Source organism: Triticum aestivum, chromosome 5D, assembly GCF_018294505.1.
Source record: "Triticum aestivum cultivar Chinese Spring chromosome 5D, IWGSC CS RefSeq v2.1, whole genome shotgun sequence".
Lineage (NCBI taxonomy): Eukaryota > Viridiplantae > Streptophyta > Magnoliopsida > Poales > Poaceae > Triticum > Triticum aestivum.
The window spans coordinates 267,407,984-267,435,601 of record NC_057808.1 but is presented as its reverse complement, the minus strand read 5'-3'; the positions used below and the strand labels follow the sequence as shown (position 1 = coordinate 267,435,601).

General features: G+C 48.7%; 1 protein-coding gene across 3 annotated transcripts; it reads left to right on the top strand.

Annotated features, from left to right (window-relative positions):
• Positions 1–7,888: 7,888 nt before the first annotated feature.
• LOC123120747 (DNA-binding protein SMUBP-2) lies at positions 7,889–27,156 on the top strand. 3 transcript variants are annotated; one of them, XM_044540746.1, is made up of 8 exons: positions 7,889–8,925; positions 9,025–9,363; positions 9,521–10,515; positions 10,797–11,080; positions 11,829–12,872; positions 14,845–15,013; positions 26,275–26,432; positions 26,600–27,156. In XM_044540746.1, exons 2-8 carry the CDS (start codon positions 9,338–9,340, stop codon positions 26,846–26,848), a joined length of 2,925 nt encoding a protein of 974 aa, XP_044396681.1. In that variant the 5' UTR covers positions 7,889–8,925; positions 9,025–9,337; the 3' UTR covers positions 26,849–27,156. The 3 variants fall into 3 exon arrangements, with proteins under 3 accessions (XP_044396681.1, XP_044396680.1, XP_044396679.1); XM_044540745.1 differs by having other exon boundaries at positions 9,022–9,363; XM_044540744.1 differs by having other exon boundaries at positions 7,889–9,363.
• The last annotated feature ends 462 nt before the right edge of the window (positions 27,157–27,618 follow it).

Here is a 27,618-nt window from a genome sequence, read left to right as displayed (position 1 = left end):
CTCTCTCTCTCTTGTGATCTATATCATGGGCTTTGTTAATATAGATGGATCATATGATGTTTCTCCCCTCTCTACTCTTGTTGTGATGAATTGAATCTTTACCCCTTGAAGTTTTGTCTTGTCGGATTGAATATTCAGATATGAGAACATATGATGTATGTCTTGCGGTATGAATACTTGAGGTGACAATGGGGTATCGTATTGATTCACTTGATGTATGTTATGGCACTCAACTTGCCGATTCCCGAGGTGATATTGGGGTAATCTATGCATAGAGGTTGGTGCACATTTTTATTATCTTTTCTTCGATAGAAACTTTGGGGTCTCTTTGTAGTTCTTTGTGTGGATTGAGTATTATGAATATGAATTTGCTTTGGTGCTATTTTAGTACGAACTCTTGATTAGATCGATCGGAAAGAATAGCTTGCGTTATTTTAGTACGAACTCTAGGACAGATCGATCGGAAAGTATAGCTTTGAGGTGGTTTCGTACCCTACAAACAATTTCTATCTTTTGTTCTCCACTAACAGGAACTCGGGAGTGACTCTTTATTGCACTTTGAGGGATAATCATATGATCCAACTATGTTAGCATTGTTGAGAGGTTGCACTAGCGAAAGTACGGACCCTAGGCCTCATTTTCAAGCATTGCAATACCGTTTTTGTGCCCGTTTAATAATTGCTACCTTTCTATTTTTATTTATTTAGATTATAAAAATATATTTCTACCATCAATACACTTTTATCACCATCTCTTCGCCGAACTAGTGCACCTATACAGTTTGCCATTGTATTGGGTGTGTTGGGGACACAAGAGATTTCTTGTATTTGGTTGCAGGGTTGTTTGAGGGAGACCATCTTCATCCTACACCTCTCATGGATTGATAAACCTTAGGTCATCCACTTGAGGGAAAATTGCTACTGTCCTACAAAACTCTGCGCTTGGAGGCCCAACACGTGTCTACAAGAATAAAGTTGCGTAGTAGACAGCACTACGTTAGAGCAGATTGATGAAGAAATTGAAGTTGACAACGTCACTTCAACTCCACAGGTATCATCGCCCATGCCTCAGTTCACAGCTGAAGAGGCAGGCGTTGAAGAATTAGATGATGAAGAAGAAGATGTGGATATTGGGCGTTCAACGCCAATTATGAATGATGACTACTAGGAAAGTCATCACCCCAATTCACCACTTTACACCCCTCTGCAACAGATTCCTCAGTCCCTGGTTCAAACTGAAGAAATTCACACGGGTTCTAAAGAACATCAAGCTTCTCTTCTCACTATTCCTGAAGAAGTTCCAGCCACTAGTGTTGATGTAAATGCTGTTGAAGAAATGGAGACCCAGGCTGCTGCTGATGACCTGATTCCTGAAATTCCTCAGCCTGCGGCTCCAGAGTCTGTGATTCAAGAGGCTGTGAAGACTTCGACTGACAAACCTCAGCCCAAGCCACAGAATCCTTTCTCCAAGAAACAGAAGTTCAAAGCTGAAGATTTCTTCAATGAGCACATTTTCTTCACTGACTACAATCCCTATGACTGCTCGTCTTCGACGGAAGCGTTTTGGACTGCTAGCCACATGAACTTCTATTCTTCACTGCTATTCGATAAGGACAAGATCTCTAACCATGAGCAAATTCCTCATGTGGACATGGAGTCTCTACCCTGCTTCACCCCAGTCCTCAGTGTTCTTCATGACGCTGGGCTGCTCAACTTCTGCACCGACATCTGCGACTAGAATGAAGAACTCATTCTTCAGTTCTATGCCACGTTGCACATCACTGGCAACATTGAAGATGTGAATTCATAGGTATTGGACTGGATGACTGAAAATACTCACTACAAAGCACCAGCCACTGAATTGCTTCATGCCATCCCAGCCAGTCCTCCCGTTGAAGGTGCAAGGCTCATCTATGCTGACCCTGAACTTTATGATCATCTAATGCAAGTGCTGATGAAGCCTTTGAAGCCAGTCCAAGCTCCAAGGACCAAATTCCTCGTCAAGGAATTGCTCTATGTGCCAAGGACAGTGTACAGGATATTGACCAAAACCCTCAGTCCTATCAAAGGCCACAACTCTGATGAAGAAGAGGTGTTTGGAATCATGAAGAATCTTCTTTTCAACATCATACATGGTATTCCTATCAACTACCACGATTTCTTCATGAGGACTTTGGCCAATGTAGCTCTGTCACCGATTGAACTGAAGCCTTACGCTCCCTGGATCATGAGATTCATCAGATCAAGGTCTTCAATCAACTACAAGGTTGACGTTCTCAATCATGCCAGCTACTTGCCCCCAATAGAGGTCCTCAAACGGCCTATTTCCTTAGCTGATGAGAAGGGCGAGGCTGCTGTTATTGATGAAGGCACTCATCCGTTGGATGGACAGTTTCACAAAGCTGCATCCTACTCCACCAATGATGACTCTGCCACTCATGACATTGCCGCAAATGCTTCAAAGCAAAATCCTCAAGCCACTGCTCCAAGGGTGATGACTAATCATGAGCTTCTCCTCAGCCTTCATCAGAAGGTCGATCGCAACCACAAATGGGTCAAGTGATGGTTTGGTTCAATTTTTCAGAATATGACAATCACGCAAAACACTGTGAAGAAGAACCATTACTATCTGCATGAAGTTTTTGATCGCACCTGGGCTATCTTGTCTCACCTCTATGGTGATGAAGATCTCAAGCAAATGGGCTTCAAGCAGGACTTTGACTGGTCTCAGCCATCGTCGAAGAAATTCAAGAAGGTCAAAGTTCCTCACTTGGTGGCCAGCTCATATTCTTCATCGCGTGAGACTGATGAACATGAAGATTTGATCGACACTACGGTAGGCCCTACATCAACAGACAACCCCAACAACGCTGGCGCTCCTCCATCGACTTCATGATGATATTCTTCAGGGGCGTTAGTCCTCATTTTTTCGTCCCTTTTGGTCATTCGATGACAAAGGGGGAGAAATTTGAGTTAGTCTTCAAGCAGTTCTATATAGATGGGCGTTTTTTTTGCTAAGTTACAACTCTCGTTCTTCCGAAGTATTTGTTGGACCGAGTTGTAAACTTATGTCCTATGGTGGTCTGTTACTTTGCTCTGTTTTTCTGCATGCTATTTCCTCATATATGTTAATGCACGCATGCTGAATTACATCAGTCATCATATTTCATCATGTATTTCAAATTCTTCATATCATATGTTAAATACGTGTATGAATTACAAGATATAGGGGGAGATCTCCATGATTCCACTCAACAATGTGCATTTGCTATTCAAAGCAAATTCCTCACATATGCACATCCTTAGGGGGAGTTCTTCTATATCTTGCAATCAAATTCCTCAATATCAGTATTTACACTTCATATGTTTATCCCCGTTGAAAACTTAACCTATATTGTCATCAATCACCAAAAAGGGGGAAATTGTAAGTGCATCTAGTGCCCCTTAGTGATTTTGGTGTATTGAAGACTTATAGGTTAAGGGACTAAAGCGTTTGTGAGTGTACACATGTCTATAAGTCTATGAGGAGTTTGATATTTACAAACAAAGTCGACCCCTAAAAATGAATGTCTTCAACTGAAGACTTTGGCTTTCTGAAGACTTTGAAAGTGAACAAATTGGTGTGACCGTGAAGACTTGGTATTCATGCGAGGAATATGAAGCGTGAAGACTTTTGTTTTTGTAGTTTCATTTTCTCTTTCTTGGGTCATAGGAAACACCGTACTGTTAAAGGGGGTCGAGGTAAAACTAAGGAAAAGTTTCCAAGTGATGCTCATCTCAAAATCATACACCTACCAATCCTTTCGAGTGAAGCCATTGGAAATCTCATACAGTTCAGTCAATTTCTTCAGTGACAGAGACGAAGTTCTTCTGGTCTCTGAGGAATTTGTTCTGACTGAGGAGTTAGGAATTCGCCGGTGCAGATTGCCTACAAGTGAGGAACATGATAGCCCTGAGGAATTTGAGAGCTCAAATTTCCAACCGTTGTTGTGCTACGCGCCAGCTGTCCCAAAATATATACCCACCTAACGGTCATATCATTGAAGGGCATTTATGTATTATCATGTCGGGCTGCTCCCTAGGCTATAAATAGCCGCCCCCTACAACCACTAGCTGGTTGGCTGCTCCGAGAGAAACTGACACTTGTCATTGAGAGCATCCCATCCTCCGAGGACTTTGAGCGAAAATCATCAGTGAGGAAAGCCCAAACCCAAACACCTACAAATCCAAAGTGATTGAGCATCACTGAAGAGATTGTTCATGTGTGGAACCGACGCTTGTTACCTTTGAGGACTGTGCATCCTCCAGACGGTTAGGCGTCATGCTATAGAGCATCCAAGAGGAAATTGTGGATCACCGAGTGACCGAGTCTGTGAAGGTTTGGAAGTCACCTTAAGACCTACCACGAGTGATTGGGCGAGGTCTGTGTGACCTTAGCTCAAGGAGAATATAGTGAGGACTGTGTGTCCTCAGGTTTAAATACCTAGCCGCTCCAACCAGATGTACGACTGTCGGAGCAGTTGGAACTGGTCTACCAGATCACTGTCTTCACCGAGCTACTGGTTCTATTTCCTCAACCCTTCCTTTCCCTATTCATATACTGTTGTACTTGATCGTTACTGTTTGAAGACTTTGACTGAAGACTTTCTCAATTTCCTCAAATCCTATTTCTTCAGTCATCTTGTCTTCAGCCCGCTTATCCTATTTTCACGCCACCTGTACTCTGTGTATGTTTCATTTCGTCATGATAACTATGCTACTGCTTTGTTATGCATGCACCTGAGTACTTATTCCGCTGCTTGCAGTTCGTTGCTTAGGAAATTCCTCAAGCAGTATTTCCTCAATGACGAATTCATAAAAATCGTGTATTCACCCCCTCTCTAGTCGATATAACGCACTTTCAATGTGGGAGAGTGGTTCTTGCCGGTACCACTCGCGTCTAGGTTAGGTGGTATTTGCCATAATGTGTGGTCCTTCTCCTTTTTTGTTTTTCCCATATTCTTTTTCTGCATCTCCGCTTCGACCTCGCTAGCCAGATCTCTTGCCCATGACTTATCCTCCCTAATCCTCTTCCAGGGCATACCGATCCCAACCACCTCCGATGACACATGGAGGGAAGAAAAGGAGGATCGGTGCCAGCATCCGCGGTGGCTTCATTGGCAAGGACGTCGCCGCCAAGGCCACGACCTGTGGAAAGCCCACCACCGCCAGCACCCGCAGTGGCTCCATTGGCAAGGTCGTCGCCTCCAAGGCCACGACCTGTGGAAAGCCCGCCACCGCCAACGCCAGTGACGATCTCCAGCGTATCTATAATTTATGAAGTATTCATGCTATATTTACATAAATTATATATGATTTTGGTTTACTTTTATATTGTTTTTATGAACTAACTAATTAATCTAGTGCCCAGTGTTAGTTCCTTTTTTTCATGTTTTTAGTTTTCCAAAAAATCCATACCCACAAAAATCCAACCACAATGAAACTTTTTGAAGATTTTTTCTGGATAATAAGAGACCCTGGAAACTTTGGGGGGTAAGAGAAGACCCACGAGGGGCCAACAAGGTAGGGGGAGTGCCCTGGAAGGTAGGGCGCGCCATCCTGGCTTGGGGGCCCATCGTGGCTCCGTTTGCGCTAATTCTTGGCCTATAAATTCCTGAATATTCAGAAGCCCTCAAAGCGAGACCCAAAACAATTTTATTGCTGCCGCAAGACTCTGCTCCGAAGTGGTCTCATTTGGAGGCCTTCTCCTGCACCCTGCCGGAGGGGGAAACCATTGTGGAGGCCATGCTCATCAACCTTGCTGCCTCCGGTGATGCGTGAGTAGCTCATCCTCGGGACTGAGAATATGTATACATGTAGCTATGTTTTTATCTCTCTCTCTCTCTCTCCCATGTTCATGATGGATTCCGATCTTGATGTATCATGAGCTTTGTTAATAAAGTTGGATCACATGATGTTCACCTCCCTCTCTTATTTTCCTGGTGAATTGAGTCTTGCTCTTTGAGGTTTCTTTATGTTAGATTAAATATTTTGGATTTGAGATCACTTGATGCATGTCTAACTCGCGAATACCCATGGTGACATTGGGGTAATCTAGGTGACATAAGAATTGAATGATACGTATCACATGGTGTTGTCGTAGTACGATCTCTAGGGCTATCCATGACACTTTGGGGATGGTTCAATAGATTGATTGAAAACACAACTTTGAGTTGGTTTGCTACCTATGCGATTGCGTCCTACTTTCTCCAATAGAAATAGAACGAGTGATTCTTTGCCGCACTTTGACGGATTATCATGTGATTCAATTATGTTAATGATGTGGAGAGATTGCACTAGCGAAAGTATGAACACTTAGCCTTATTTTCAAGCATCGAGACACTGTTTTGCTCGCTTTTGCTACTTGCTACCTTGCTGCTTTTATTTATTCAGGTTACAAAAACCTATTTCCACCATCCATATTACACATCTATCATCATCTTTTCGCCGAACTAGTGCACGTATAAAAATGAAAACTGAATTAGATGTGTAGGGGACACAAGAGACCAGTTGTATTTGATTATAGGGTTGCTTGAGAGAGAACCACCTTCATCCTACACCTCTCGCGGATTGATAAATCTTAGGTCATCCTCTTGAGAGAAATTTGTTGTTGTCCTACAAAACTCCACGCTTGGAGGCCCAAAAAAGTCTACAAGAATGAAGTTGCGTAGTAGACATCAAGTTACTTCTGGCGTGTTGTCGGGAAGGTGAGTGCTTGAAGGTATCTCTTTAGATCTTGCAATTTAATCTTTTAGTTTCTTGTTTATTCACTATTTTGGTTTATAAAATAAAACCACAAAAGAAATAGAAGTGATATTGCATCAATTTCTTTATCTTTATGAAGTCTTTCTTGAAAATATGAATTCCTATAATTGCTATGAAGTGTTAAAAGAAGAATTTAACATGATGTTTGGTGTGAGTTCATTGAATGATAAGAATGATTGCAATGTTGTTAGTATAATTTCTATGAATACCCATAAAACTAATGATGATTGCACTACATGATAAAATTTATGAGGAAAAAAACTCTTATAAGCATGTCAATTTTTATGAAGAGCATAGACCTTGTGAAAATGTGCCAATTAGGGGCGTGTTCGGATTCCCTCTAGCTTCATAAAACTTCACGTAGCCAACTTCTCTTCGCTTCTCACTCCAGGTAGCGATCCCATATCCGTTCGGGTGCATCAGTAGCTTCTCCAGCGCTGCAGTCCAGCTGGGAAACCTGTGGCCCGTTCGGGGCAGATTGGGCCGGCTCAAGGCAGCCCAATTAGGGCCAACAAGTGCCCCGATTCGAGGGAGAGGGGGTCAGCAAGGCGAGGGAGATCGATCCTATAGCGACGCATTCTATTTTTCGAGGGATGGGGAAGCGAACCAGTATCTTTAGCGGTGGCAGTGGATGTAAATTGTGCGAACTCCAACTTCTCCAATCGGTGGAGCTGGGCCAAGCTCGCTCCATGTTTTTGCACTGCGATTGGGCTTAGCTTCAAGAATCCAGCTTCTTGGAGCCAAGCGTTCGGGTGAAAACGATCCGTGAAATTCCTGGAGTTAGAAGTTGGAGGAGATCCGAACATGCCCTAGGTATTAATGAAAGGAAAAGGATTTCTCAATTATCTCCTATTGTTTCTTATAATGAAAGAGGTGATGATAAGGAGCGTACTTTCCAACCAGTCTCTTCAAGAAGAAGCTTGGAAAATTTAATTAAACCCATACTTAGTATGGCGAAGAAGAAGAAAAATAAGAAAAAAGAAAATAATCCAAATAATGTTTTTTTTGGGGCAATTCTCGAACACCGTTCCACACAGCCACATCTTGAGTTCTCTACCAACCGAAGCACTCCGGCATCGTCAAGTTCCGCAGGCACGCGCACGCCCACCCTATCGGGACAAGGTACCGGCGACACGCCGACCGCCTGACCACATCCGTGCCTCACCGACATTTTGGCGTCGCCGCCACCGCCGTATCCCGCGGCAGCACAATGCGTGACGTGCACGCGGACCACCTGCTCGACCGCTGCGCCGTCGCGGCTCAGTGCGCACCTCTACTGCTTCCGGGCCCTCAACGGCGATTCATGCACCTCTCCGCAATCGGCACGCGTCCGCGGCGACCCTGATGTGTGCGCCTGCGATGAACGTACGCACCCATGCCTTCTCCGACTTCGCGCTCACCCTGCTCGACGAAATGCGCACGCCGTGAAACCACTCCGCAGGCTCTGCCGTGCCAGACCTTTCGAGGCCGGAGCTTCGTTACCTACAACCGCCGCACTGCTCAGGAAGGCTGGGGTGGATCAGGCAGACACTGGACTGTCTTCCTGACCCTGCCATGGTTTGGCTTGGCTTGGTAGTTCCTAGAAAGCTGAAGTGGCATCGGCTAGCTTACCTGGAGCTGATGGCTGTACACCAACTTGGGATTTCCAAACTTGCTATCTGGTGCTCTTGTCAAACGGACTGGTCCAGGCTGGCTGGTTTGAAGAGTGGATGAGAAAAAGGGAACCACTAAAGAGAGGGACAAGTAGAGAGGGTCAGAGCCACACAAGCAAAATTATGCAATCTGCCCAGTGGTGCCTACAGGATGGAAAAGAATCAGACGTGTTAACCATCAGCAGATATATATGTGTTGGGCCAGAAGGCAACGTAGCATCATCATCTCCACAAGTACACAAGCCAAGCTAAGGCACCAAATTCACAGAATATCAGTGAAGTCTTGGCTTTACTTGTACATACACCTCTGTTTGCTAATATTTTCATGCAAATATCAGAGTCCTGTCCTGGTTCTTTGCATGGTGGGGATGGGTCAACAAGCTGCAGAGGCAGCTAAGAAGAAATTTGACATGGAAATCAAGCTGCCCCTGTCCGGTATTGAGATTCTGCAGACTTTGCTTGATGCCATGGTGAGAAGGCTGTAGCAGGAACTTGTTACCTGCTCAGATCCAGAAAGACAAGTTTGTACTTGAAAAAATGGAATGCTAAGTGATTGTTGAATTCAGCAGGTATAGAAGGATATATGTGGTCTTCTAACATGTGGTGCTAGTTTTTCCAATTGGGTAGAGTGGATAATTGAAAAAAGAATAGAGGGGAAGTTGGTGGATCAGAACTGAACTTTTAGGAGCTTCAGAGGCCATGGGAATAATATGTGCATTTGAGGAGTAGCTGGAAACAAAGTGTACATCAGAGATGTGCAACCTAGCAGGGCGAATAGACACGGAAGTGGTTAAAATCTGGAGTGATAGTCTGATATATGTATGGCTTCAAGCCTTGAAGGTCACGTAGCACTGCCTTCACCACAACTCGCAGGTCACTAGCATGGCCATGAAGCATGCTAAATATCAGTGAGCAATCTGCAGTCCTGACCTTGCGTGTCTATGTAGCTTGTTAATATCTGCATAATCAGTTCTTCTGCTGGCAGTGATTTCTTTTCTTCTTTCGTGTTGCCTCCATTGCTGGTTTTCCTGGGCTGAGCATGTCTCTTCATATTCTGTCTTTTAGGTTCTTATTTTCTTCTTCTGCTACCGTGCTACACCTAAGGAGGAGAGAACTGAAGCTACTTTCATCGCCATCTTTCCTGTCCAACACTAGTTCTGCTCCTATCTCTTCTTTACAGCAAGGTCATCTCCGATTAGTCCCATCTGCAGGACCCACAGAACAAGTAGTATTAACTCCTAATGGCACCAGCAGTAATGGAAACAGAAACAAGGGAAGGAGGAGAAGCAGGAGAAAGAGGAAGGAGACAGCAAAAGAAGAAAAGGAATGTGTACCATCTGCAGAAGAAGTGTCCATCAGAATAGCTGAGGCCTATGAAAGTGGTGACCCCCTTGGGCGGAAGGAGCTGGGCCGGTGTGTGATGCAATGGCTAAAGCTGGGCATGTGCTCAATGGCCTTCACATTTGCTTCCACGGAAGTGCAGAACGATGGAGCAGCATTCTCATTGGATGGGGGATCATCTGAAGGCAACCTGGAGTTTATGATTCTGGCACAGCCTTACCTCGCTGCCATCCCCATGCCCCAGGGACATGAAGCTCTCTGCCTCAAAGCCTCCACCCACTACCCCACCCTCTTTGACCACTTCCAACGTGAGCTCCGTGAGGTCTTGTTGAAACACCAGAACCAGGGCCTTATTACTGATTGGCGTTCCACAGAATCCTGGATACTTCTGAAAAAATTAGCTAAGTCTACCCAGCATCGGCAAGGTGCCCGCAAACCTAAAGCTCCTGCGATGCACAGCCTCCTTGGTATAAGCCTCGACAAGACAAGGCTGATGCAGACCAAAATTGAAGACTTTGTCAAGAAAATGTCAGACCTTCTAGACATCGAGCGAGATGCAGAGCTGGAATTCACCCAGGAAGAGTTGAATGCCACCCCAACAACGGATAGTGCAGCAAAGCAGCCACTGAAGCCAGTCGCGTATTTGGTGAGTCATGGTCAGGCGGAACAAGAGCAGTGTGACACCGTTTGCAATTTGAATGTTGTCAGTACCTCAACTGGTTAGTGTGCTTACGTCTTTTTTATGTTCTTATTTGGGTTAGTAGTTACAATTATGCATCGTTAGGGGCACGATGTTTGTCTCAATGAGTGTTCCCCTAATTGGTTAAGAATGTAGTAAGATATGCTTTTGAAGATCCTTATGTATTTAAACATGCAGGTACAGACAAATAATGTATATTCTTCTAGTTTAAAGTTCCTGATACTTGAAGTTGCTACATGATGTAAACAGTGAACAATTGATAAGACATGCTCATTGAGCTAAATATCTTATTGCGTGCAGGCTTGGGAGGCCTACGTTTGGTTCTGTTTAGATTGGAAGGCACCCATAAACTGCCTCCATCAACACTGTCCCCTGGGGACATGGTTTGTGTGAGGACATGCAATAACCAGGGCGAGGTTGGCACTTATTGCGTGCAAGGCTTTATACATAATCTTGGTGAGGATGGCTGCAGTATTACTGTTTCTTTGAAATCCCGGCCTGGTGATCCTACCTTCTCCAAGTTTTCTGGGAAAAGTGTGCGGATCGACAGGATACAGGCATTGGCTGATGGACTTACATACGAGGTGATGCAGTTTTGCTCATGCACCGGATAGTATTCTGTTTTGAAGATAATTTACCTTTCCTCATGTTGGTGGCACATCATATGCATGTAATTCCTTAATGCAGCTCTGAGTCACTTATATTTTGATGATTTCCATCGAAGACATGTTCGGACGGTTTCCATGTCCGTGCCTTCCCAGAGAAGTATCAATCTAAGTATCAACCTATTGTTTACTTAGCAGTAAACTGGCACACGGCAGCATCCCTTTGATACTTTATTATTAACACAAGATTGCCCTTTTGAAATAAAATTTCATGATATTGAATATAACATGTAGCATAAAAACTCATAACTGGAAATGAATCCTTATTGGTATAAACTTTATTCTTTGGTATGCAAAACTTAACCGCCAATCCTTGTAGGAAGGGTATATGTGAGGGCAGTGTAAGTTACCCTGTAAAACTATGTTGCTGTTTCAGCATCAGTATTGTGATTCAAAGGAATTTCATAGGTTTTTCGGAGGATTTGTATACTTAGGAATTTTACACTCTATTTTCCTACATAAGTTGTTTGAATTCATAGGATTGGAATCCTTAGAAAAAAATCGTAAGGATTGGTTTGCACTCTATTTTGGAGGAAATTTTCCAACCACTCAAACCACTTGGTACAATTCCTTTGTTTTTCCTGTGCTATCAAACACTTCTTCTGTTCTATCCAGGATCTTGAAAACCGGAATTTTAGCTCATTCATCTATGCTTATGATTTGGCAGCGCAATTGTGAAGCACTGATACTTCTGCAGAGGAAAGGTTTGCAGAAAACAAATGCTTCCATTGGGGTAGTAGCCACTCTGTTTGGGGACAAGGAAGACATGACGATGCTGGAGCAGAATAATCTGACTGATTGGGGTGAATCAGCAATACAGGACAATGGTTTACTGGGGAAGAATAAGTATGACTTTGATGCCTCGCAGTCGCAGGCTATTACACTAGGCTTGAACAAGAAAAGGCCTGTCCTAGTTATCCAAGGGCCACCTGGTACAGGCAAGACTGGTTTGCTTAGTTATCTCATTAAGTGTGCTGTCCGACAGGGTGAACGTGTTCTTGTAACAGCTCCAAGCAATGCAGCAGTTGATAACATGGTGGAGAAATTGTCAGGTACTGGGCTTAACATTGTACGAGTTGGAAATCCTGCCAGGATATCTCCATCCGTTTCATCAAGGTCCTTGGGAGAGCTTGTGAAGAGGAGGCTTGAAAAGTTCACACAAGAGTTTCAGAGGAAAAAATCTAACTTAAGAAAGGACCTAAAGCATTGTATACAGGATGATTCTTTAGCTGCAGGAATACGACAACTACTGAAAAAACTTGGGAAGAACTTCAGAAAGAAGGAGAATGAAATAATCAAGGAGGTACTTTCAAATGCTGATGTTGTCCTATCAACTAATATAGGGGCAGCTGATCCGCTTATCAAGGAAATTGGTTTTTTTGACCTCGTCATTATAGATGAAGCTGGACAAGCAATTGAACCCTCATGCTGGATCCCTATACTACGGGGAAAGCGTTGCATTCTTGCTGGAGATCAACACCAGCTTGCACCTGTAATATTATCAAGGGAGGCCATGCAAGGTGGCCTAGGGATGTCTTTATTGGAGAGGGCTTCATCATTGCATGATGAACTACTGACTACGAAATTAACAATGCAATACAGAATGCACGAGTCAATAGCCAATTGGGCATCGAACGAGATGTATTTTGGGTTGCTCAAATCGTCACCATCCGTTGCTTCTTGCCTTCTTGTCGATTATCCATCTATCCAGGTATAGATGCTCTGTTCCTCTTGCTAAACTATAACCAACATTCTTACACATACCAAAGGTATGGATCGCTATGCTTGTAGATGTTCTACCCCCCACTATGCGCCATGCTGCAATTTGGCACCCTGATAGATATTGCGTACTCATGTTTTGTACTGAATTTCCGCTTATCTTGAATCTCCTGACTGACCAAGCTGCTTGTGAACTGCATGGCGGAGAATTCATCATACCTTTTCACTTGTTCAAAATATACTGGAAATGTGTGTTGGCTGCAATTCTTCATGTTTGTTTCTACACATATGAGGGGGGCTGGTGCAGACTATACTTCCAGTTAAGCATGTGAAGTTTGAATTTGGATTTGAAATTTTGTGGGATTGTAACCATATATCTTAGTCGACACACACAATTGTTTCCAGAAAAGTTTAGAACTTTTTAGGGTTGGTACCGTTGGTAGCCTACTTGTTCTAGTGCTACAAGCACAATGGGTGCTACCGAATTTTCAGAACTCTGTAGGAGTGCTATCGTGCATTAGTGGCACAGTAGCACCCATTGTGTTTCTAGCACTAGAACTCCTCTGTGTGTTTATTACACCATTTAGATTGCCTAATTCGTGCTAATATAAGTTCATGAAGAGGAAGTTATGTGGTTCCTATGTCTATGGGTTGGTAGATGGTGCTGCAAGGAGTATTTAGTCTAACGAGGTGCAAAGTAGTTTAAACTGCTGAGTGAGTAATATATTATGGCAGCTGATGATGGTACTGTGCATGTGTTAGAATAATACCCACATCTGTTCGCCAACTTGCTCAGTACTAGTTGGGAAGTACAAATAAGAACAGTTAGTTTCTTCATTAGCCAGATTTGTGTATAATTTCTGTACAGATACGTCCCACGTATCAGAGAAAAATTTCTGAGATACAGATTGTTTATTGGTGGTCAATACCAGATCCTTGCAGAAGGATAGCAAGTACCCATTACCAGTGAAGCAAAAATATGAACTGATCTTTTCTCTCCTGAAAGTTCTCATGTCCCACTTTTCTTATCATTCTCATCTAAAATTCGAATCTCTCTATACATGCTCTCTCGCTTATCATCTACTACCTCTGTACCGAAATACTTGTAGTTGGGGAAACTTGTACTAGTTTCCCCCAACTACAAGTATTTCGGTACGGAGGGAGTACATGATTTTTATCCTCATCCTGACATCATTTTCTGTCAAAGCCAAACATCATGGTTTTCTCTGCTGAGAAGACTTCAGACATCCTAACTCCTGTCCAACAATATGCCCACTACCCACACCATTCCGCCACCAGAAGCATCCACATTGCCTTGATAGTAACCGTTGTTCACCGTCGTAGACGACTATCGCTGGAGTCTTGCTGATCTCTCAGAAGACTCACAAGTTAAGATGCTGGCATCGAGCCTCCTGTTCTTGTGGTGCCACAAAGAAGTCCTGTCCTTGCTATTCCTGCAGCTCAAGGACGAGATGCTTGTTAGAGAGGAGTGTAATGCTGTATTGCTGTTTAGAGGAACTGTAGTAAGTAGTTATGTGATCCCACTGCAACAGGTATGACCATATGAGTACTGTACCACGCAAAATTGTTCAGTCCAGCACAGTAGAGATAAGATTAGTTAGTTCTCTTGTTAATTGGGTTTATCTCCTTAGCATATTACATGTGTTCCATTAGTGATATAGCTTATTTATCAGAGGTCAAGTTTTCACTATAATAGGGGATATCATGTATCCATTAGTGATACAGTCTTTTCTCTCCAAAATCTCTAAAAATGCCAGAGCTATACCCCGAATAGACCAAACCTAAACGCCCTCCCTAGTTCCTGTTATGATATTCATTTGAAATTATTGGTGAACTAGATACTATTGCAGTTACTATTTGACTTCATATTTGAATAGTCGCTCAAACTCTTAAACCAAAATTACCTTGTAAGTGGTGGAAAATTATATTTTTCTTTCTTTCAGGAAACTTGGATAACTCGGTGTGCCTTGCTTTTACTTGACACCCGAATGCCATATGGAAGTCTAAATATTGACTGCGAGGAGCATTTAGACCTTGCTGGAACAGGCTCATTTTATAACAGCGGCGAGGCAGATATAGTTGCACAACATGTAGTCAATCTTGTACTATGTGGTATGTTTCAGTATATCTTCTTTAATATATACTGCTGCTATATTTACATTGTTTGTATATTAGTTGCAAATGTATTTGTTCTTAAGATTTTGGCTGCTCTTGGGTAGGATTGTCACGTAAGTGTTCTTAAGAGGAAGATGAGACCATAGACTTAAATTTGAAGGGTATGATCCTCTGTTCATATAGAAGTAGTTAGCCCCATTGAAATATATTCCCTGCCCTTCACCACCAGTTCAAATTTTTGGTTCTATTGGTTGGTGCATGAAGCTTAATATGGCGTCAGAGCCAAGAGATCATGGGTCAAGTCTCGGGTTTCCCGATTTCTCTACTTATATACTAAAAATAATGTAAAGTTCCATCTTTCACTTTTCTTCCCACCACCCCTTGGTCCAACCTTCCCCTTATGATAATCAACCACCTTAATTTACTTACCTTCTGAATCAATTCCACTTTAATTTACTTACCAAACTTCTCATCAAACTATAAGGTAAATCACGAGCAGGATTTGATAACCATTTATTTACACCATCGCATTAATATGGACAGGTAAATCACTAGAATATTTATATCCCGTTGCAATGCACGGGCTTTATCCTAGTAAATAAAAAATTGCTTGCCCTCTTTTTGTCTATGTTTAGGCCTTGCCAAGCCAGCCACACGTGAGAGGCGTGGTTGGAGCATATGTGGATTGTTCAACTTTGTCCATCAGTTCAGACTTCTGGTTCTATTGGTTGGTGCATGAAACTTAATATGATGTCAGAGTCAAGGCTGAGGTCTTTGGTAGCTGGCTTGGCTCTCTAGTTTAGGACTTTTCCCTCTCCCTCTGCGTCCCCCTCTCTTGTTGTACACTTTCATTCTCTCTTTGCGCGTTCTTTTCTCCTTCTACACATGTTTCTTTTTTTTTATATACTCCCTCCATCCCAAATTACTTGTCTTAGATTTGTCTAGATACGTGTCTACATACATTCGTATCTAGACAAATCTAAAACAAGTAATTCGGGACGGAGGTAATATAACTTTACTATCAGGGCCTCCCCTACATTTTTCCCGTCAAAAAGAAAAGAGGAAAGTTTTGGGTTCAAGTATCAGCTTTTACCGTTTAAATAAAACAATTGTTTGTCCTCTTTCTGTTCATGTTTAGGCCTTATCAAGCCACATGTGAAAGGGGGTGCTGAATTATATGTAGATTGCCCAACCTTGTCCATCAGTTTGACTTTTAGTTCTATTGGTTAGTGCATGAACTTAATGTGTTGAACTATATGTGGATTCCCCAACCCTCTCTATCATTTCGGACTTAAATGGTATCAGAGCCCTTGGGTTGAAGTCTCGGCTTTCACAATTTAAATAGATTTTTTGCTAACCCCCTTCTGCCATGTTTAGGCCTTATAGAGACACACATGAGAGGGGGTGTTAGTAACTTTCTTCATCAATTCGGATTTTTAATTCTAGCGGTTGGTGCATGAAACTTAATATGGTATCAGAGCCAAGGGATCTTGGGTTCAAGTCTTGACTTTCTTTATTTAAGAAAAAGTGAGCAATGGTGGAGGAGCTCGACGGTATTTTAATCAAGAATGTTGTGGGAAACTGAATTCAATCCGCGAAATAATCAAGATGATATTCGCCCACAAATTTGAACTCCCTTCTATGTAGAGATGCCATTGCGCACTTGCCACTAGGCCAAGAGCCTATCTATGACTTCCACGATTTGAATAAAAAATTGCTTGTCCTCTTTCTGTTCACATCTAGGCCTTATTGAGCCACGCATGATGAGGGGTGTTGAAGTATATGTGGATGTCCAACCTCTTAGTCAGTTCGGACTTTTGGTTCTACTAGTTGGTGCATGTGTCAGAGGCGTGGATCTCATACCATAGCCCATTAGAGATAACTATTTAATTAGGAAAGAGATCGGTTCAGTTAGATATGATTTGTTAGGAAAGTAGAGATTCTATTCTTAGGCATCAAGTCGAGTCTTCAATTTAAAAGGGACCGCATGTACCACACAAGGATTATGAAAGTCCCCAACCTTCTCTCCCTCTCATCCCCGGCACCATGGCCGGCAAACCTTTGCTCCTCGGAGCTATACCCCCAACCATGTCATGTTCATTGGTCTTAGGACCGGTCCCAATCCTAGCACGTGACAGCATGAAACTTAATAAGCCTCTAAGAAGAGTATCTAACAAAAAAACTAATGGAATGTTAGCCAAATAATGTCGCAACATCCAAATAATTCCTTCATCAAACAATATGTTATCTTACCTCAGCTAATTATAAGTACAATGTCAACAATACAATACAACCATCTAAAACCCATGAGTTACACTACCGTGGTTACTGTTCACGACATGCAAATGGCACATGAACAGTAATTTTCAGGCAAATACCTCTCTCCTTCGTGACAGCTCATCCTCATGCTTCTGTGGCAGCTAATTGCCCCTCGATTGCATGGCATTAGGACTCGAGAGATGGTTGACGACTATGGGCAGCCATTAGTGTTGCTTGACGTTGTTGAGGCTGGTAGTGGTGGGGGAAACTAGCATGTGGAAGTAGCAAATGCCTCTTGATGATGTGGTGTCACACGGATGGGGCAAACATAACAATGCCGCGGCTCGACCAGAGGCACTTATCTGAAGCCACGCCTCTGATGGAATGGTTCTTGGTCACAGAAATGCTTAATAATTGCACGAGACCACAACAACCTTCTTCTGCATCGGTGGTGCTGGAGCAAGGTATTGGTGGTTGTGGAGGTACAGCCATAACAATGACGGCATGACCACTCTCGCTGTCTCGCTGCCCTTCCTCTAGTGCTAACACTGCAATATTCTCCAATCATCCGATGTGGTTCAGAAGCTGGCATCGCGGAGATGGCTTCCAATATGAATCTTCTTACCATGAGATTGATCTCACTTTGCTTCTTCTCTAACTTCAACAATGCAGTTTGCACGCTTAAGAAAGCAAACATTGCGCATTCACTGGTTACTAGATAATTCTTGTTCACGTTGAGTAGTTTGTGTCCTCTAATTATGGATTGAAGTAAATGACCCTTGTGTCTAAGGGGCCCGAACAGATACGACCACTTTATTGCTATTTAGTTTATTGGTTACATCCTGAACCAACAGAATCCCTTCAGTTGATTGCATGCCCAGGGTAAATTTATCTTTTGGCTGAAGTTAATCATCATCAGGGTAGCTTCCCATACCTCCTCTGTCTAATGGTGTCGCGTACGCTGGCTCTGGCGACGCCCTGCTCGCCTCGGCGGCGCCGCCGCCGCTGCCGCCCTCGCCCCTGGCCTCGCCCGCGGCCGGCCCGCCGGCACCCCCCTCGCCTGTTTCCCCGCCGTCGCCTCCGGCTGTCCCTCCGCGCGAGTCTTGGGCTGACCTCGCCAAGGCGGCCGATGTTGCTGCGGGCCGCCCCATCGCCTACCGCAACCGCATCCCGCCCCGTGCCCCGGTCCGGCCACCTCCATCCGTCCCAGCCGGCGGCCCGACTCCCAGGGGTGGGAGTTCGGCCTCCCGCGGGACCGATCGGCGCCACCAGCGGCCATCGGACGCGCTGCCGTCTCCTGGGTCGAAAAAAGGGGACGCCTTGGGGTCTCGGGCCTCTCCCCGGCGGCGTCGTGCTGGCGGCTGGGGCGTCGCCGGCCGCGCTGACCGTGGTGCAGCGCTCGCCTCCTGGTGGTCCCCCGCGCTGGCGGCGTCCGCCTCTGCTCCGGCCGGCCCGTCGCTGGCGGTGGCGCTCGCGCTCTCGGGCATACTTGTCCGGCGAGCTCCCTTCCGTCCGTTCATCTCCGCCTTCGGTGCCGCTCCCTCCCAATCTCCGGCCGGCCGGTGTGCCGTGCCCTGGCCGCGCCGTCCCCTTCCTGCCCCGGCGGCGACCTCCGCGGCGGCACCTGGGGAAACCCTCGTGCCCCGGTTGGTTGCCCCGGGCAGGTCGTTTCGGGCCGCTCTGCTTATGGGCCTCCCTGGGGCCCATCCTGTTGGACCTACCCTCGGGTTGTCGGCCGATGGGCCCCCAGGCGGGATGCGGGCCGCTGACCGACGCGTGGGCCGGCCGCCCAGCCCCGCCGCGCGTGGTGTGGCCCAGCTGTGCCCCCTGGCGCGGTCTGGCCCGTCCCAGCGCTTGATTTGGCCCCCTGTAGGGTTTCCCCGAGCCTCCCGTGCCCCGACCCCCGCTTCCCATCCTGCTGCCTCGCAGGCCGCCTTCCTCGTCCCCTCCAGCCGCCGCGCCCCCTCGCCCCCGCCTCCGCCGCCGGCCATGACCCGGGAGTGGGGCGACGCCGAATCCCGCCCGAAGCGGCGCGCGGATGACCGCCGCGACCCTCCGCGCTCCTCCCCCGACGGCCTCCGGCGGGAGGCTGACCTCCGGAGCCAGCTCACCTCCCGCCCGGCTCGCCGATCCCCTGCCCGCGACTCCCGTGACCCCCGCCGCTCGCCTTCCCGCCAATCCCGCCGCTCCCCGACGCGGGATGACCGCCGCTCCCACTCGCCTGCGCGCCGGGATCCGCCTCGGGAGGACTCTCGGGACCGGGGCAACTCGCCTGCGCGGCGTTCCCCTGCCCGAGGCCGGTCTCCGACCCGGCGCTCGCCGGCCCGCGATGGCCGTGGCTACCGCCGGCCCTCTCCTCCGCGTCAAGCTCCTCCCGCTTCCGAGTCCACCGCCCCTGAGAACCGGCGTTACCAGCCCCCACGCGCCCAAGCCGCTTTTCCGCCCTCTAACGGCGGCAACGGGAACCGTGGGCGCCCGGGCGCTAAGAAGAAGAAGAAGAAGGGGCCACCTCGCCCTCCTCCTGCCGCCCCCTCCGCCGCCGTGGTGACTCCGGCCTCGGGTGCCGTCGCCACCTCCGTGGGTCCGCCGTGCTTCAACTGCGGCCTGTCAGGCCACTTCCAGGTGGCTTGTCCCAACCCACCGACCTGCTACCTCTGCAAGGAGGCCGGGCACCCCGCGGTTCTCTGTCCGGAGCGCCCGGTCACGGAGGAGATCATGATGTACGGCCACGGCATCGAGGACATGGGCTTCTTCCACATTGAGGTGCCGGAGCTCCCGCCTCCCTCCCCCTCGCTCCTGGCCCTTGTGACGGTCGTGGGGGAGGGCGTCGCCACTCCGGAGCTGATCGAGGCCGAGCTCAACCACCTCTGCCGGTGCAAGTGGGATTGGCAGGTGACCTCCACCGCGCCCAACGCCTTCTCGGTGATCTTCCCCGACGCCATGAGCATGGGCTTCTGCACCCGCAGCGACAACATCACCTTGGCCATCAACGGGATTGTGGTGAACATCTCCGAGCCGAGGTGGGATCCCAAGGCCGTGGCGGTCCTGGACACGGCTTGGCTCCTCATCGCCGGCCTCCCAGACGTGGCCCGGTCTGAGCGGGTCATTCGCAGTATGTCCAAGATCCTGGGCAAGGTGGTGGTGGTCGACGAGCTCTCTCTGCGCAAGGAGGAGGAGGTCCGGGTCAAGGTGAAATGCCTGGACGCCTCCAAGCTCCACACCACGCTTCGGGTCTTCTTCAACGACGACGGTTACGACCTCACCATCTGCCCCGAGCCGCCGAACCACATCGGCCGCCCCCGCCTCTCCGCTGACAGCCTCCAGGGGGCGGGCCCGCGGATGCCGATGGGTCCCACCACCGGCGCCCCCGCCACTCCCGCTTCGACGACAACGAGGAGGACGACGACATCTCTGAGCGCTCCCGCTCCCCGTCTCGTGAGCCCGCCAACCCCCCCTCGGGCCGCGGCGGCTCCGGGCAGGGCCGCACCCGAGTGTCCGCCGCGGACCTCGCGATGGCCCTCCAGCTGGCCGCACCCCCAGTGGCGCCCTCTCCCCCTGCCTCGGAGTCGGTCAGTGACATCTCGAGTGTTGGGCTGCTCGTCGTGCCCCCCTCGTCGCCCCGCTCTCCTTCCGTCGACTCCGCTCGCCGCTCCTCTCCATCGGGCCCGGAACCACCGTCCCCCCAGGCCCCGACCTCCCTGGCCCTCACAGGTGGTGACGGTGGTACCCCACCCCTCGGAGAGCCCTCTCCGGTGCCCCCGCCCGCGGGGGATGCGTCTGGCGACACCCTGGAGCTCGTCGCCCCGCTCCCTCCGCTGGTGGTCCCCGACGCCCACCCCACCTCCCCTGCCTCCCCGGCTTCGGCGGTGGCCGTGGTCGTCACCACTCCGGTCTCCACGATCCCTCCCCCGACGGTGGCGTACACCAGGCGGCCCCGCTCCTCCTCGACGCCGGTGACTGCGTCTCGCCGCAGCGCCCGCCTCGATGCGGCTCGCCCGGTCGATGCCTCGGTTCCGTCCATCGCCGCGCGTGCTGAGACCCGGGCGGCTGCCCGGAACCTCGAGTCAGGTGTGGATTCCGCCCTTCCCAGTTCTTCCTGTTGTTCCTTCTCCACGCTTGAGGCCGTTCCTCTTAGACACCTTGCCAAGGTGGCCACGGACTCGGCCATCGTTTTCAGGGGGGAAGTGGGTCCCCCCTTAGAGCAGATCGCGGCCATTAGGGCTCGCGAGATTCTTGATGGCAAGCTGGCTGAGACCCGGGCTCGCCTGCGTAGGACCCCGGAGGAGCAGATTGCCCGTACCACTGATCAGGCCCCTACGGTGGGCGACGGGGCCATTCGTGGGCGCACTCGGTCCCGCATTGCTGCTCTCCGCGCCCAAAGCGCATCTCGTGTTCTGGGGTCAAGCAGGCCCCCAATGGGGGCTTAGATGCGGGCCCTTTTTTGGAACATCCGCGGCTTCGGCCATGATGGCCGACGCCGCCAACTCGTCGATTACGTGCGTGACGAACACATTGACATCATCGCCATTCAGGAAACCTTGCGCACGGATTTTTCTCTTCCCGAGCTGGAGCGTCTTAGCCCCCACCTATTCGCCTGGCATTGGCTCCCTTCTAGTGGGACCACGGGGCACTCGGGAGGCATCCTTTTAGGTGTGAAGGATGCCACCTTTGAGGTTGGCGGGATGGACCGGGGCGAGTTCTTCGTTAGCATGGAGCTCTTCGAGAGGGCGCTCAACTTCAAATGGGAGGTTGTCATTGTCTATGGGCCGGCGGACCACCGCCGCTCCCCGACCTTCCTTGATGAGCTCCAACGGAAGGTCTCCGCCTCCACCTTCCCGGTGGTTGTTGGAGGGGACTTCAACCTCATCCGCTCTCCCGATGATAAGAATAATGACCGAATCAACCTCCCCAGGATGCAGATGTTCAACGACTGCATCGCGGATCTCAGCCTCCGCGAGCTTGAGCGGACGGGTGCCAGGTTTACCTGGACTAACCGCCAAGCCGACCCGACGCGGTCCGTCTTGGACCGCGTCCTAGTCTCCCCGGAATGGGAACTTAGATGCCCCTTGGCCTCGCTTCGTGCGATTACCCGGATTACCCGGATTGGGTCGGACCACATCCCTCTCCTTCTCTCCACCGCCGATGAACGTCCTCCCACCCCGCCTCGCTTCAGGTTCGAGCTCTTCTGGCTCAACCAAGCGGGCTTCAGGGAGGCGGTCGCGGCCAAGTGGACCTCTGCGCGCTCCTCTCCCCACCGATCCATGTCGGCGGTGGACTCCTGGCAGTTCTGTGCCAAGCTCGGCCGCCAATTCATGAAAGGGTGGGGAGCTAACCTTGGCAGGGACCTCCGCGAACGGAAAAAAGTCCTCCTTGAAGCCATCCAGGCCTTGGATTACCGCGCGGACACCTCCGGGATCTCCCCGGATGAGTGGATGGTGCGATATGATCTCGAGGATCAGCTCGCTACCATCTACACGGATGAAGAAGCTTACTGGAGGCTCCGCGGTACCCAGCGTTGGGTGCTGCGGGGCGATGCTAATACGGCATATTTCCAGGCGATCGCGAATGGGCGACGACGTCGGAACTCCATCCACTGTTTGTGGGATGGTGATTCCCAGCTCGTCCGCCCCTCGGACATCCGGACACATGTAGATGGCTTCTATAAAGCCCTATTCTCCCCCACCCCTCGGGGTGGGATCTCTCTGGCACCCGACACCTGGTCAGGCGCCCAGCTTGTGTCTGTTGCGGACAATGCCGCCTTAGTTGCCCCGTTCTCCGAGGAGGAAGTCCTCCCGACGATTGAGGGCATGAACGCCTCCTCGGCGCCGGGGCCGGATGGACTGCCAGTCTCCTTTTTTAAAGCATTCTGGCAGACCATCAAACCTGAGATCATGGCTCTCTTTGACGAGTTTTTCTTAGGGACCATGGATCTTGGGCGCCTGAACTATGGGGTGGTCACTCTTATCCCCAAAGTTCCGGGTGCGACGGACATCCGCCAATTCCGACCCATCACTGTGATCAATGTGATTTTTCGGATCCTGGCCAAAGGGTATGCCAATAGGGTGACCCGGCTCGCCGACTCGATCACCCACCCCAATCAGTCGGCTTTCATTCAGGGCCGTTTTATCCTGGATGGGGTGTTGGTCTTCCACGAGGTCCTTCACGAAGTCCGCTCCAAGCACCAACGGGCGGTATTCCTGAAGCTTGATTTCCATAAAGCCTATGACACTGTGGCACTGGCCCTTCCTTCGGGAAGTTTTACTCCGTAAGGGCTTTGATGACCGTTGGGTGACCAGAGTTATGCAGCTTGTCTCCTGCGGTCGGACCGCTATTAACATTAACGGTGAGATTGGCCCCTTCTTCCCCACACTCTGTGGGGTCCGCCAAGGCGACCCTTTCTCGCCGTTCCTGTTTAACATGGTGGCCGATGCCCTCGCGGCCATTCTTGACAAAGCCAAATCGGCCGGCCACATTCACGGCGTGGTCCCACACCTTGTAGGAGGGGGGGGTCTCCCTCCTACAATATGCCGATGACACCATAATAATGGTTGAGGGCTCCGAGTCCGATATTGCCAACCTGAAGTTCCTCCTCCTCTGCTTCCAACGGATGTCCGGTCTGACCATCAACTTTGATAAGAGCGAAGTGATGGTGCTGGGATACCCACCGGTGGAGGCCCAGGGCATTGCGGACCGGCTTAATTGCCGCCTGGGTTCTTTCCCCACGACCTATCTGGGGATCCCCATTAGTGAATCTCGCCTCACCGTAGCGGACCTCCGCCCTTCCGTGACCCGGATGCAACACCGAGTCGAGCCCTGGAAGGGCCGGTGGCTCTCGAAGGCGGCGCGGGTAATCCTCATCAACTCCTCGCTGGCTAGCCTTCTCTGGTTCCTCATGAGCTTCTATAGACTCCATGAGACGCTTCACCAGGAGGTGGCCAAATATCAGTCCAGATTTTACTGGGCTGGCGAGGGGGACAAGCAAAAATACCATATGGTGAGCTGGCCGGACAGTTGCAAACCCAAGGACCAGGGAGGTCTGGGGATCTTATCCTCCCGTCGCATGAACATTGCTCTCCTGTCCCGATGGCTATGGCGTATTGCCAACGGGGAGGGCGGCCTCTGGCTTACCATCATTCAGAATAAGTACCTTCGAGGACAACCTCTTGCTTTCTGCCAGCGCTCTGGGGGATCCCAGTTCTGGCAGGCGGTGATTCAGCTCCTCCCCGTGCTCCGGATTGGCACTTCCATCTCGGTGGGTTCCGGGTCCTCGACCCTGTTTTGGTTCGACCGCTGGCTTGGAGATTCCCCTCTGGCCGCCCGCTTCCCGGGCTTATTTGCCATTGCGGCAGATCCCCGAATTTCCGTCGAAGCGGCCCTTATTGACTTAGGGCGCCTCGCCTTTCGGCGCTCCTTTGGCCCCCAGGAGGTTGACGCGTGGGACACCCTTCTACAGGACATCGCTCTCTTGCCAATGCAGGTAGAGGGCGCCACCGACTCCATGGCGTGGCGTCTGGATCCCTCGGGATGCTTCTCCACGAAGTCTTTGTATGCTGCCATCGCCCCTTCGCTGGCCCCTGAGCCCTTTAGCCTGATCTGGGACATTCGTCTCCCCCTCAAGATCCGGATATTCCTCTGGCAGTGGATTCGGGGACGTCTCCCCTCTGGGGTGGAAGTCCGCAAGCGCAATGGCCCTGGGGACGGGATGTGTCCCCTGTGCGCCACGGTGGAGGATTCGAACCACATTTTCTTCAACTGCTCCACTGCCCAGTTCCTGTGGTCGTGCTTCCGTGAAACGGTCGGCGGACAGTGGTGCAATTCCAACTTCCCTGACCTACTCGCGGAGATCGATGCCTCCTCCCCGCGTTACCGCCATATTAGATGGTTGTGCATTGGGATCCTTGCATGGACGCTTTGGAATATTCGCAACAAGCTCGTTATTCAGAAAGTTCCTTTGCGACGTGCGACTGACGCGATCTTCAAAATGTGTGGCTATTTGCAGCTTTAGCGGCCGCTTAGCCGCCCCCAGGACCGGAGCACCATCGACACCCTCCTCACCGACCTTCGATCGATGGCCTTCCGCATGGCGCCCCCGCTTCCGCCACCACCGCCGGAACCCGATTAGGCTGGACTCATCCGTGGCGGGTTTTTTGTGTGTGTCCTTTTGTTCTTAGGGCTTGTTGAGCTGTGCCCTCAGCATTAACCCCTTTGGTACCGTGCGTTCTGTGCGGCTGTGACTTTGAGTGTGTGTTTGTGTGTGTGTGTGAACTCTGTTGGCTGTTTGATTCGGGCGGTTTGCTTTATCTATAAAGCGGGGCGAAAGCGTTTTTCGGTAATGGTGTACTCAGGAGCCATGATTTTGTATGTTTTGGCCTCCCACTCCAGACTCTGCCATGTAAACCAGTGCAGCAAAAGTAGAAGCCATAGTGTTGTAACTTGGATACCAAGTGTTGTAAACATTAGTTCATAATGCGGATAAACAATGCATGAAGTCCTGACAGGTGACAGGGATTGTGAAATTTAGATGTGAGAGAGTATTTAATTATTCTTGCCTAATAAATGTACTGCTCCCTCCAGTTCCCTAAATGTTGTCCTTTTAGACATTCGAACACTCTGAAACACAACTTTGACAGATAATACCTATCTCCAGAACGATACTTTTTAGGGAACCAAAGGAAGTAAATGAGGTTAACCATTAACAATATTATCTAACAACAAAAATCTACTCCTGTCTTGCCAATTTTGTTTCAATATAACTATAATAATGCAAACACACTAACTCACATCCTTTGGTATTTGTCTTTTAGTAGTGTATATTAGTCTATTTTCTTTATCCATTCACTGCAAGATGCACATAACTTAGCCTTAGATGAGGCCTTCCTTTCTTGATTCTGCATTTGCACTGGGACAATCTGTCAGCACTTTCCTTATCCACTGAACCATTTGATTTTAACTACGCCAATCTGTTGGCTCTTCATAACTGCTTAAACCAATCTTTGCAGGAGTCTCTCCAACTTCCATTGCTGTTCAGTCGCCTTACATTGCTCAGGTACAACTTTTAAGAGATAGACTAGAAGAATATCCAGAGGCTTTGGGTGTTGAGGTGTCAACCATAGATAGCTTCCAGGGGCGGGAGGCAGATGCTGTGGTCATATCAATGGTAAGACAACAGTATTGCACTGTTCTCCTTCTAATTTGTTGAGGTGACAAGTGTTTAAATCGTACTCCTATACGTAAATAAAGTAACATGACACTCCTTTTCTTCTTATCCCGACCTGACAATCTACATTGAAGGCTGAAATGACGTTTGTTTCTCAATCCTGTTAGGTTCGGTCGAACTCCTTGGGAGCGGTAGGGTTCCTTGGCGACAACAGGCGCATGAACGTGGCCATTACCAGGGCACGGAGGCATGTCACACTTGTGTGCGATAGCTCTACGATTTGCAACAATGAGTTCCTGGCCAGGCTCCTTCGCCACATCCGTCAGCATGGCCAAGTAAGGCATGTTGAACCCGGTTCCTACGGTGGTGATTATGGCCTTGGCTTCAGCCCACCTGCCTTGCCCTCCATCAGTTAGTGCTCCGCTCATTTGGCAACAAATCGGCAATCCTAAAGTGTTCCGTTTCTCCATGCATACATGTCGCGCAATTCTTGAGTGGTAAAACTGGGAGGTCCATCATGTACTACGGTTCTGAGGCTGGTACTTTGGGGTATCTGAGATGGCTCGATGGGCTGTCCTGAATGAACTGTGTGGCCAGACCAAGTTGTTTATCATGCACTTTTTGCGTTTAGCAGCAAAAACAATTAACTGTCCTGGGTTTATGTAACATACGTATTGCTTACCTGACGATGGTTGAATATTATTGAGTGTTGCACACTGGATTATTTGATTATTACAGAGATGTACAGCAACTTAAATCTCATGATTAAAGGCAAATTCTTTTGGCAGATTCTCCCAGGATGTGCCCCCTCCCCGGCTTCTTCTAGAATCTCAATCTTACCTTACCCGGTCTTCAGGGAGATCGCGTGCTGCACTACCCATTCCGCCTGAGTTCCTTTTCGTGGTAAGAACTAGTGGTGCGTTTTACTTGAGGCTACATAAGCGGTTTTCTTTGGGATTTTTTTCGTTATTTTTTGTTTCTTTTCTTTTTCTTCTCCGTTTTTCTTTCATTCTTTCTAATTCATTTTTGCATTTTTTTCTTCTTTTTTTATTTTTTTTCTATTTTCAGTTTTCTTTGTTCTTTTGGTTATTATTCTACATTTTTTTATATGTCCACAATATTTTTTCTAATACACGTCTAACATTTTTCCAATACAAATCATACATTTTTGTAATACATGGTCAAC

Excerpts from the sequence above, each read along its gene's own strand:
- LOC123120747 (XM_044540746.1), top strand. The coding sequence starts at position 9,338 with ATGGCCATGAAGCATGCTAAATATCA. Across the intron at positions 11,081-11,828 it reads CTGATGGACTTACATACGAG|CGCAATTGTGAAGCACTGAT; the intron begins GTGATGCAGTTT and ends ATGATTTGGCAG. Across the intron at positions 26,433-26,599 it reads ATGCTGTGGTCATATCAATG|GTTCGGTCGAACTCCTTGGG; the intron begins GTAAGACAACAG and ends CAATCCTGTTAG.